Raw genomic sequence first — 11,585 nt, 5'->3', positions numbered from 1 at the left:
GGGCAAGTCCTGCGTTTGGAGGACTATGGCCAAAAATGCCTTGTGGCAGAGGGGGCAGCCCCAAACCAGGCATCATGGCAGTGGATGGGTGCAACTAGTCCCCGCAAAGGTACTGCGCTGGCTGGGTGCAGGGAGCGGGTGCCCATCCCTGCAGCTTCTGTTCTGCTCTCTGGGACCAGCCTCCCTGCACGAGCACTGGAGGTGGGCTGGTGCCTCGCTGCTCCTTGGCGTGGCAGCTGCAGCAGCTTGCTCTGAAATTACCTGCTCCTGCTCACAGCCCCTCTGCACCATCCCTGGGCCCTACAGAGCAGTAACAAGGTTGAAGCTTTTACACGGGCCTGAAGGTGCAGAGAATCTGTTCTTACTTGCTTTAACAGAAAACCTTTCCCTCTGACGCTCCCAATCAATAGCACAGAGCAGACAGGGACAAACCTGTGCCACTCAGTAGTGCCAACAGGGTGAGGCCAAGGAGGGAGGGACAGTCCTCTGCATGCCTGGATGGGGACCGAGGCCTGGCGCACCCGTGTGTTTACACTGGCACGAGGACCGGCTGTCGGTGTAGCTGGTCTCTCCCAGATCCAACAGCCGCTGCGCATGCACCTACCTCCCCCCCAGCACCGTTTGCTCAAGCCCAAGGACACCGGTACAGCAGAGCAGACGTGACCGACCTGGTACAACACTTCCCTAGAGTGGAGCTGCAGGAGGAGCCCTGTGGGCAACGGGGTGCTGCAGGGGTTGTACCAAAATAAAGCCTCCTGCTGCACATACCGAGGCCGTGGGATCATTACTGGCTGGGAAGGCGCTTGTTCCAGGGCCCTGCTTTGACATGGGCTCCCATCCACACATCCCATCTTCCTCTTCCCCTGGGACAGGTCCCCGCAGGCATTTGTCCTCCTAGTTCAGGCCAGGCTGGGGCTGAACTAGCCTGGGTGAGGCTGGGGTGCAGAAGCACAGCCCTTCTGCCTGTGGGACGCAGGGTGGGGACAAGGACCTGCCATTCTCCCTCAATCACCAACCCACCCCCTGCAAGAGCTGAAGGGTCAGCACCCTTCTTTCTCCCACAGCAAGCCTCCTCCCTCAGCTCCCACACAAGACCAGGAGTCTCCTTTATTTAAATAACCAAAGGTGTATTTTTTTTTTTTTTTAAAGCACATAACATTATTCTTAACCCAATTAAAAGTGAACAGCAGATAACTGCACACAGAGGCACCGCTCTCTCCTCCCAGGGAAGGATGCTGCAGGAGTCACTCCGTGGATGTGGTTATCCCCCGCAAGAGCCCTCCCGGGACCCTCCTGGGTTTAACCTCCATGACAGCCCTTTATCTGCTGCTCTTACAAAGTGCTGGTTCGGTTCCCATCCTCCCACCCCGACCTGTCCCAAGGCGGGTCTGACCCCTGAGTCTGTACTGTAAGGCCCCTCTGATAAAGCCCCCGGCACCCGCTAGCACCAGCTCAGCCCACGGGCTCCCTCCCTTGGGGACCGCTGGCTCTACAGGAACTCCCTGCCTTTCCCAGTTGAGGCTTTAACCCCAAGATGCCACATAACTGCAATTCCACCAACGCAGCGCCAGACAGGCTGCAAAAGCCGGCTGTGTCTGTTACCCAGGTAGCCCCAGGTGGCTTATCTCAAGGTTATACACCCTGCACCACAAACAGGAGAGCTAAAAGCCTCCCTGAACCTGACTTGGAGGTGAAGGCAACCCCCTGGAACCATGGACCTGACCCAGTCTTGCTCTTCGCAGAGGTCATCAACACTTCCGCAGCTCCCAGCGAAGGATCCAGGACCCCTGCTGGTCCATCACCCCAAAGCACAGGGGAAACCCCTTTCTCTGAACGGGAGAAGGAGCCCATTTCCCCCCAAAGGGAGAGCCGAAGCCTTCCAAGCTCCATTACAGTTGCAGCTCACCCACCCTGCGGCTCTGCAGGAGTTTTTACAAGCCTTGCAGAGCAGCAGCTCCGCTGAGATCTGCACAAAGACACAAGGGACAGGCACCATCTTTCGGCCACTGCTGACCATGACAAGTGGCAAAACAAGCATGACAGAGCCCTTTGCATCTGCAACAAGTACTGCAGGCACTACTGTGACAAGGTTGAGCCATGGCAGGGAGTTGGCAGCACAGTTTCCCCAACACCAAGGAAGCTCTGAGCCAACGCAGGTGCATGTCACACATGGCATCCAGAAGTGTGCCACAAACAAGTCACACGTGAGGACAGGTTTGCCCAGGACTCCGACAGATCTGTGCAGTTTTTAAAATCAAGCTGGTGGCTCTGAATGGTAGAAACAAGCGTGGGGTTTCATTCAGAAGATGACTAAACTCGCAAGGCTGGACAGCATTCAGCTAAACTCTGCCCAGACCATATATATTGGCTTGGTCAGGCTGCAGCTTCCCTCTCCACTGCTGCACCCCTCAATGAGCAAGGGCACTTGTTCAGACAAGGCAATTAAGCCCAAAGAGACACTATAAGGCTGACTGGCCCCACACATTCCCCTTTGCAGAGCAGCTGAGGTTATTTGCTCTAGGTGCTCTCTTCAGAAGTGAAAGACTTGGGTCAGGAGAGCCTGGGCAACACAAAGCCCCAGCACAAGATGCTGCTGTGACCCAAGGGCGTCTCTCAGGGAGACAGGCCCTGCCCCAGAGACCGCCCGTGAGCTCCACCATGCCGGACGGCAGTGCTCCAGGCTGCCCAGGGAGGATGCTGCACTCCCAGTGCTGCCGAAGAGCCAGAGTCTGGATTTTCACCCGATTCTCAGCCCTGTTTGAGCAGCATCAAGGTTGTGCAGATACAAACTGCTACCTGGTGGTTTCCATCTGGGACAGCACAGGGCCAGGCCAGCACTAGCTGAGCCTGCAGGAACACAGGTGCAGGGATGCTCACATGAGGCAGAGCCCAGCCTCCAGCCAGGTTTTCGTTGTCATCCCACACCACCTGCCTGAGCTGGGGGAACTCACCTCTCTGGTCATTGAGCCCTTTGGTAGCACAAGTTTGATGCCTGAGAAATTCAGAAAAAGGAGACATTTCGTTGCAAGATAATGAACCCATAAGAGAAATCCACTCAACGTGAAACCTCAGCGCTGGCTCGACACCCCGTGTGTGCCAGTCCATGGTGTTCCCAGAGTTAGAAGTCACTGCAAAGGGAGAAAAGTTCCTTGGATATTTGGCAACAGACAGGTCCCTTCAGCCACCACCACATGGTGATGCCACTGGAGAAGCATCTAGGACGAGTCCTTCGCCTCACTTGGACGGCCCGACAGCCTGAAGAGGGTCTCCCTCATGATGCGGAAGCATCTGTCAGTGAGGTCGGAGACATCGTCTGATGTCAGGCCTTTGGTCTCTATTGGAGGCAGAACCTCAACCTTGATTTTGCCTGGGAACAAGAGAAGAGCCTATGAGAAACCCACACACCACAGGAACACAGTTCTCTGCCCTCCCAGGACCCCTGCTCCCCCCGCCCCAGACAGCCCTCATCCCCTCACAGGGCTTCAGGCATCCATCCCCAGAGCACTGGCTGCACTGGTCTCAGGGGTAAGAGATTGCTCTGGGGATTAGACCCTGCCCTCTAACAGCTGCGCCAAGCAGAATATTTCCCTTGTGCCTCAAGCTGACACCCCAGCCAGAGCTTGCCCCTTTCTAAGACTGGTGTTGCTGCTCTGCCCCCACCTGCTGGCCAAGAGAGTAGGGGGAGCCCAGGGCCATGGACCCACTCAGCTCCAGGGCCATGCCGGGCACAGCCTGCACCAGGTGCTCCCTCCGTCTGCTTCTGCCCAACCCTCCTACCTTTGGCTGGCTCCAGCCATCCACGCAGCGAGCATGGCAAGTGTGGCTTCCTCCCAAAAATGAGAGGTACTGCTCCAAGTTGACCGAAAGCCAACTTTCTGCCTAGCACTTGTACTGACAGACTTCAGAGCTTTGATACCACCAGCTTCCTTGGTTTGCTTGCAGAGGAGTCCCTGCTTTGAGAGGTCAGGAGGCAGAGCATGCTTGCTTCTTTCCCCAAGCCCTCACCAAATGACTTGGGCTGTGCCACTTACGAGAGGAAGAGGTGGTGTCCAGTTTTTAACGAAAACATCCCTCTTGTATTTAATTACGTTCTTTCCTGAGTTAACCCAGCCCAGGCTCTGCTGCCAAGTGCTTTGAACTGACTCCACACATATCCCAGAGGGACAACTCCTGTTCACCCCAGCTCCGCTTCCCTCCCACACCCTTGTGAACCAGATCTCCACATGGGTATGGCATCAACCCTGTCTCCAAGTGACTGTAAAGGCCCTCAGGCTCTTTGATACCTGATGTAAATAGATTCTTCTTTGGGTTATAGAAGGTGGTGAAGGAGGAATACACCACAGGGATCACTGGGACCTTGGGGAAGAGGAGGAAAAAGAGGAGTTACTTGCACTGCAGCAACTCAGGGCAGGCCAGAGAAGCAGCAAACCCCACGCAGCAGAGCTGACCTGGCTCTCAGCCATACAGGGCACACCCAGCCCCAGAAGCAAGACCCACTTCCAAAGGCTGGGACAGTCAGGAGTCAAATGGGATCAAAACCACTCCCCAACAACTCCAGGCACAGGGACATTCAAGGCACTAGGGCCAAGTTACACTTCAGCTTCAGGTCAGCACTGGCTCAGGGCTCCTCAGCTCAAGCCAGGCTTCAAAAGTCAGGTATTTTCTGACCTGCAAATGTTGGAGGACGCCTGTTTTGACAGGCCTTGCCATGCTGTACAAGCACGTGTTTGGGGCAGGCCAGCTGGTGTGCCTTCAGCTTCTAAGAAAAGCAGTCACCAGTTGCAATCAATTGCTCCCAGGGAAGCTTCAGACAGGCAGAGACACAGCCAGGAGGGTAGGCACAGAGTCATTATTTCAGTGCTGGTAACACAGACAATCTACAGTCGGTGACTCAGGGGGAGTGTTAGCAGAGGTGGGTACCATTTCCACTGTCGTCCTTTCCTTCTGGCAGCCACCAGCCCCTGCCTTGGTTGCATCACTCCAGCAGGTGATGCACCTGCATTGGCCAATCCAACCCAGCAAGAGATCTGGCACCTACTCCCTTCTCCAGGATCCCTGCTATAACACCTCTTTTAGGGAAAGCAGTTTCCCCTCAGGCCTCGAGTCATCCCAGTAGCGAGAGGCAAGGCGGAGCATGCATGGGAAGGCAAGGCACCCATCTCCTTCCAGCTGCCTCTTTGGCACCTAGTCCCCAGCACCGGGGAGCTGAGCAGGGTGGCTCAGCTTCCAGCAACCGCCTGGGCACAGGCAGCACAGCCAGATCTTCATGTCCCCAGCACACTGCCCCAGAGCTCTGTCCAGGCAAGCACCACTGCTCCTTCAGGAGCACTGACCTCTCTAGCTGTCCAAAGCCAAGGAGCTGTTTGTCTGCTCCCCCACTAGCTGCTCATGGATCTTGTCATTTTGGAGAGAGAAGGCATTTAAGACATACCAAGAAGTGCCACATGGCTGTCTGGGAGGGAGCAGTTATTCCCACACAGAGCAAGCCCGGATGTTGCTCTAAAGCACTAGTATTAACAATCCTGGATCAACACTACACTGTTGCAACCCTGGGGGATTGAGAAATCCATCAACAGCTTTGGGATTCCCCAGGCAAGCTCACAAAGTGCAGCACCTGCTGGGCTCCCTGCCAGAAGCAAGCTCTGTGCTGCAGCCGTGCTCCCAGGAGCAGGGCACAGACACTGCACCGCCACGCTGCCAGGCAGCTGCCTGCAAAGCTTAGAGCTAGGGGGTCAAGTGTGCCTGTCCCCCATGCTCTGCCCTCCAGATGGGACACTGGGACTGCAGTGCCGGGGCAGTCAGGAGAGAGGACAAGGCAGCTTCTCCGCTGCCTGCAGCCCCCCCGTCCACAGGGATCAAGTCGCTCCTGCAGGGGATGGAAAAGTCTCCCAGCTCCTGCTGGGCAGCCCTTATGACACCTAATGGTGGTTTAGCTGAGGAGCTCAGCTGTGACCAGGGAACACAGCTCACCTGAGAGCTAATAAACCATACCACTGCATGACCAGTCTGCAGTGCCACTGCAAAAGCATTCAGAGTCCCCACGCAGGAGCAAAGTTCTGTTACCTGTGCCTGGACAGCAACGTGAAATGCTCCTTTCTTGAACGGCAGCAAATCTCCCGTGCAGTTCCTTGTGCCCTCTGGGTACACCCACACCTTCACCTGCACATGGTGAGATAAGGCTCTGCTCCAGCAATCCACTTGCAGTGCTCCCTTCCCCCCCCTCCCTTGGCAGCCTTGCCAAGAGCTGCAGGTGGCTGTAACTTCAGGCAAGCCAGAGTCAGGAGTGCCACATCCCCCCATGCCACCCCAGGATACCCAGACACATGCCATCCCACCAGGCGCCAGTCACACTCACATTGTCAGTTGCCATAGTCTTGGCCACCTCTGCCATCACCATCTTGGCGCTGGTGGTGCTCTTCCTGTTGATGAAGATGACACCACCGAGGTAGATGACGAGCCCCACAGTGCCGGCGTACATCAGCTCTTTCTTGCCCACCTGGACACAGTCGTCGGGCAGGACCTCCATCAGCCCTAATGTGATGGCAGAGGGTGAGAACCAGCAGCCGCCCCCCCCCATCCTGCACTCAGATGGGACAAAAGACACAATCTGAGGTGGGGAGGGGAGTACCAGGGACAGGCCAATGCCTTGTTTCTCTGCTGGCTTCTGCTGCCATCAATAGAGCAGATGGAGACTCAGCACACAGCAGAATTACAGGGGCAGGGTGGCTGCAGGTCATAGCAAGACCCCTCAGGAGGCAGCTTACTCCTCAGCCCCGCAGTGCCCAGCGGGGCCACCCCTCATGCCTGGCTGCCTGGTACACCGACACGGGTGCTAGGCCAGCCAGGCCATCAGGAAGGCAGGGATATAAAAGGGAGCTGAGAATCACCTGAAGCTGAGCAGTACCTGGGGTGCTGCACAGGGGTGTGATTGCTCAGAGTGAGGGGAGACCCTTCCTGCAACCAGCACTGATAGAGAAGGCTGGATCAGCTGGCTCGGTAGCACAGACCAGCCAGCGCAGGGGGCTGCTTGGCCAGGAGATGCAAGCAGGATTTCTCTGACAGTGAGCAAGACAACTGCTCCCTCCCGCCCGCCCACCAGCTCCTCACCCATCATGTCGAGCATGCTCTGGTGGTTGGACACAATGATAGCAGGGCCCTCCACCTCAAAGTTCTCCAGTCCCTTCACCTCAAACCTCAGGCCAAAGAAATACTTGAAGGTCTTGACCACAGTTTTGATGATTCTGCAGAAGAGAAGAGCAGTCAGCAGCAGGGCAGGGGGGCGACAGGGTCTGCTATACCCAGGGTGGGTGGAAGGAGATAAGAAGAGCTCTGTGACAGAGAGCCTCCAGTCTCATTTGCCCTGTGGTCCACCCAGGTGCCTGTCCTGTATGGTCTCATGTGCTCAAAGTGCTTCAGTTGCATGCTAAGCCCTGTCCACTCCCAGTGTGGGAATTTTACTGGAAGCCTAGGGGAAGCTGATCATAACTTTGAGGCCGGTACAGCTAGACTTGATGGTCAATGCTTCCTTCAAGTTGACAGCATCTGCTCACAACCAGGCTCACTATGGGCTCTTCAGAAGAGGCAAGTCCAGCCTAGTGCAGCTGCAAGAGCCCTGCAAACAGAGGGCAAACCTGGAAGCCCTCCAAAGCCCAGCAGGGAGAGATGCTGGTTTCAACGCTGGAATAAGGACCACTCCTCCTGCTGCCAGTCCTGCTCATTTAGTGCTGTTTGTTTCCCCCTGTGCCATGGCTGTAGTCTGCTCCGATGCTACCAAGGTTTTCCTTCTGCAATCAGCAGAGCCCCACAAGTTGTTCAAATGGTTCTACTAGGAGCTGCCGCTCGCCAGCATGCGGGTATCAGCCTGCACATCCATCGCCCAAGGAAAGCTCCGCCAATTCTCCCTCTTGCAGTGCTGGAAGATGCTGCTTAACGATACAACAAACACAGGGTGTCATTACCCCAGGGGAGTCCAAGAAAGGAGGAGAATGAAGGTGAGAAACACTTCCCTGTACGATGCAAGAATGCAAGCAGCAAACGGGATGCTCCCCAAGCAGCCTGGCAGAGGCTAGGGGCCCCCCGGCAAACCCAACTTCAAGCAAAGAGCTTTTGCCTGTCAGTTCACTTCCCCGGTGGATCTACAGGTCTGTCCACAAAGCTCCCAGCTTTCTTCCCCTGTGCCCAAGGGCTGGGGGCCCAGCTGGCAGGAGACACCAGCAGCTCCACTCAGCCCTGCCAACACATAGAGCAGGCTGCCATGCCCTTGCTGAGCCCACCCAGCCCAGGCTCGCCGGCTGAGACCCTGCCAGCCCATGTGAACAGAGCCCATCTACACCGCCCCCAAACAGGTGGGAGCTGGGGACCCTCCAACTGGGCCAAAGGACGCAGCCTTTGGCTGCCAGAAGCTGGCAGCACACAGGGGCTATTTTGGTCAGGGGAGCAGCCATTCACCAGGACAGGAGGCAGAGGAGCCGATTCAGAAGCTGACCTGCCCTCCAGCAGGCACCTGCCTCAGGGCCCACCCTCTCCCTGGCAGACAGGGGACAGAGCTTTCCTCCCTGCAGGAGAAGGCTGAGGGACAGTGTCAGCTTCTCCCCCACCACAGGGTCCAGACAGAGGGCTGGCACAGCACCACCAGCCTGGGAAGCACCCCTGTCACCCAGGGTGGGAGGCGAGCACCTGGCTGGCATCTCATCCTGGCTTCGCAGCAGCTCCCAGCATCTGCTCTCCAAAAGTATCCCCACCCCTGCCACCAGCTCTTCAACCACACACCTTCGTCAAGGTGACTTTCCCTGGCTTGCTCCTACCCACAGTGGGGTTCGTTTCTCTGTGGGGTGCCCCACCACACAGACCACCCAGGCACTGACTTGGACACTAGAGTTCAGACCAGGCCAACGCCCGCAGGTGACAGAGCTGAGTGACACCAGTGCTATCAGTCTCCCGGCATTCAAACTTGCTGCAAAGGTTAGAGCTGCACCCAGGGAAAGGACAAAAGGACAAAAGGACATGGGGAGGTGCCCAGGCTGCAGAGCTCCCGAGCACCACGGGCTTGCACCGAGGTTACAGGAGTGCAGTCCAGGTAGAGACAAGGGGGCAGGTGAGGAAAGGCAGGGTGACATGAATTGGTGAGGTCATGGTGGATGCCATGCCACCAGACTGACCTAAATCCCACTTCTCCTCCCTTCTGACTGCCAACCAAAAAAGAGGTCACTGCTCTGGAAGTCACACTACTCGGTAGCTGCTGGCAGAGGCTGGTTACACATTACTCAAGAGCAACCATCCAACTTCCTCCTGCCAGTAAGGAACCAGCATTTCCTTGCACAAGATGTGGCCTGAGCCACTGAAAGAGGCAAAGGGGCAGAGCTCAGAGCAATTAAAGAACCACCAGGTGACCGGCGGCCCTGCTGAGCTGGCCACATCATCCACGGGGTTAAGCAGATGGGTCCTACTCCCCTCCAACCCCGCAAGCAGCTTCTCTGCTGGTATGAATGATCCTGACTTGGTGCAGTCACAGCTGCAGAGAGCTGTAAATCTGATGCACTTATTGCCAGATGCAAGGAGAGAATAGAAAAGTGAGAGGGAATATGCTTTTTTAGTGCTTCTGTAACAGCCTGAGTCTGAAATCCAGCAGCCCCGGCTTCACATGCTCTGCTCCGCAGCCTGTGACAGAGGCCTTTTTAGGATCCTCTGATTTTCAAGGATTAATGAAGTATGCTTACCAGATTGGAAGCTCTTGCAAGAGGTTTTGCCACTAGATAAACAGCTCTATCTCTATCAGACACAGAGAGCAACCTCTTCCAAGTCACACCAGCTTGGCACTGGAGCCAGGAGCACAGCAAGGACGGGGTGTTCTGCGCCGGGCCGTAACACCGTTATCACTGTCTGTCTGCCAGCACGTGCTCTGCTCCAACCCCCTTCCCCGAGCCGGAATAAGCAGACTGGGATGTGGCAGAAATAAGGACCTTGCCAGATCACCTCAGCCACAGACCTCCCAGGGGCTGGAATACATGACCAGGATCATCAGCCAGTGCCAGCACATGGAAACGAGGGGCTTAAGTTACAGGAAAAGGGCAGTTCTGGCCAAAATTCAGCTCTGAGTTTCAACATGAGAAGTCATCCAGTGCAAGGAGTTCTTGTTTCCAAAGAGTTCCTTTAAGTTTACAGGAGATTTACAAGAAGTTTTAGGGGTAGGGAAAAAGAGGGAGTGTCTCTGTAACTAACATCATAAATTCTCCCAGCTGCAAAGCTGGTTGCACATTGGAAAGCTGCTCCTGAGTGAGCCAAGACAACCAAAGCTGGAGACAGAGCTAGGCTGGAGATCCCAGAGCAGACTGCTGTTTCCAGTGCCTGGGGCCACAGCACCAGAGTGGATTGCAGACCATCAGCTTGGGTGGACAGGGCAGAGCCCACAAGGCAGCATGTCGGTGCCCTGCGCCTGCTCGCTCCACCCTGAGTCCTGCCTACGAGAGCCGCACCGCAAAGCAAAGTCCAGCTCCACCAGCTGAGACACTGCCCAACCTTTAATCCAAAAGGATGTATTAAGGCAAGAGGGCTCCCCTTTCCCCCACACCCGTATAACTTGGCCTGGACACAGATGGTTGGAGTAGGTAAAAAGCTGCCTAGAGAGCAAGGTGAGAAGCCCAGGTTCTCCCGTACTGCCAGCAGAAGTGCCAGCTCTGCCCCCTAAAATGTGCCTTCGCATGCAGAGGAGCTGCTCTTCTCCGGCAGCAACAGCCACTGCCCCAGGTGCCCTGTCAGAGGACATAGGCAGCGAGGCCTGACAGCAACAAGCGTGCCCCAGGCAGCCGCATGGCCACCATGCTCCTTGCACCAGGCTGAGGGCAGCATATTAAACACCGTCTGCCAGCAGGCAGCCCTCCTGGCACAGGCTCCACTTCTGGAGGGGGGGGGAAACCCCCAAACACTGCTGTCACATAGCTTTCCCCAAAACCTGCGTGGCCCCTGGAGCATGGCCGCTTACCACCATCCTCACACCTTCCAGGCCCTCCAAAGGGCACTCACCCCCACGTGGGGCTCTCCAAAGGCAAGGGCACAGCTATGGGCCAGAGCAGCCCCTCACCACAGCCCCCAGCACCCTCCATGGGCCAAGAGGCAACCCCGCTGCCACCAGGGCAGCCACCCGAGGGTCCGCTGTCACAGACCTGAGGTAACGGAGGCCACCATCATTCCCCCCCCCCCCCCGCCGGAGGCCCCCACGCAGAGGCCGGGCCTGAAACCGATCTCCCGTTTGCGTTTCACCCGCCCACACCCTGGCCCGGCCATTACGCCCGTCCCTCTGCGCCCGCGGGGCTGGCTCACCCCCACTTCGCCTCGGGCACCCCCCCGCCACTCGCCTCATGTTCTTGACGGTGCGGCCGCCGTTGACGAGGAGGCAGACGGGGACCGTCAGCGCCGAGCCGACGACGCACAGCAGGTAGTAGAAGCCGACGCGCAGCACGAAGTTGACGGCGGGGCTGAGCTCCATCAGGACGTGGAGCAGCAACAGCACCGCCGCGCCCCACAGCAACCACCCCAGCTCCATGCCGCCGCCTCACCGCGCAGCCCGGCCGAGGAGGAGGAGGAGAAGG

At 57.0% G+C, this 11,585-nt stretch overlaps 1 protein-coding gene across 1 annotated transcript; it reads right to left on the bottom strand.

Moving 5' to 3' along the window:
- Nucleotides 1-1,106: 1,106 nt before the first annotated feature.
- AGPAT2 (1-acylglycerol-3-phosphate O-acyltransferase 2) lies at nt 1,107-11,585 on the bottom strand. The gene is made up of 6 exons (XM_076355359.1): nt 11,352-11,585; nt 7,108-7,241; nt 6,356-6,531; nt 6,064-6,159; nt 4,284-4,356; nt 1,107-3,367 (listed from the first exon to the last, which is right to left on the bottom strand). Exons 1-6 carry the CDS (start codon nt 11,537-11,539, stop codon nt 3,216-3,218), a joined length of 819 nt encoding a protein of 272 aa, XP_076211474.1. The 5' UTR covers nt 11,540-11,585; the 3' UTR covers nt 1,107-3,215.

The sequence above is a fragment of the Aptenodytes patagonicus genome, chromosome 18 (genome assembly GCF_965638725.1).
Source record: "Aptenodytes patagonicus chromosome 18, bAptPat1.pri.cur, whole genome shotgun sequence".
NCBI lineage: Eukaryota > Metazoa > Chordata > Aves > Sphenisciformes > Spheniscidae > Aptenodytes > Aptenodytes patagonicus.
This window is presented reverse-complemented; position numbering and strand designations above follow the sequence as displayed.

What these genes read in the sequence shown, in the direction of transcription:
- AGPAT2 (XM_076355359.1), bottom strand. Translation starts at nt 11,539, where the DNA reads ATGGAGCTGGGGTGGTTGCTGTGGGGCGCGGCGGTGCTGTTGCTGCTC. An exon ending in ACGTTGCTGTCCAGGCACAG is followed by an intron (nt 4,357 to 6,063) that starts GTAACAGAACTT and finishes CTCTTCCCCAAG; the next exon opens with GTCCCAGTGATCCCTGTGGT. An exon ending in GAAGAATCTATTTACATCAG is followed by an intron (nt 3,368 to 4,283) that starts GTATCAAAGAGC and finishes TCTTGTTCCCAG; the next exon opens with GCAAAATCAAGGTTGAGGTT.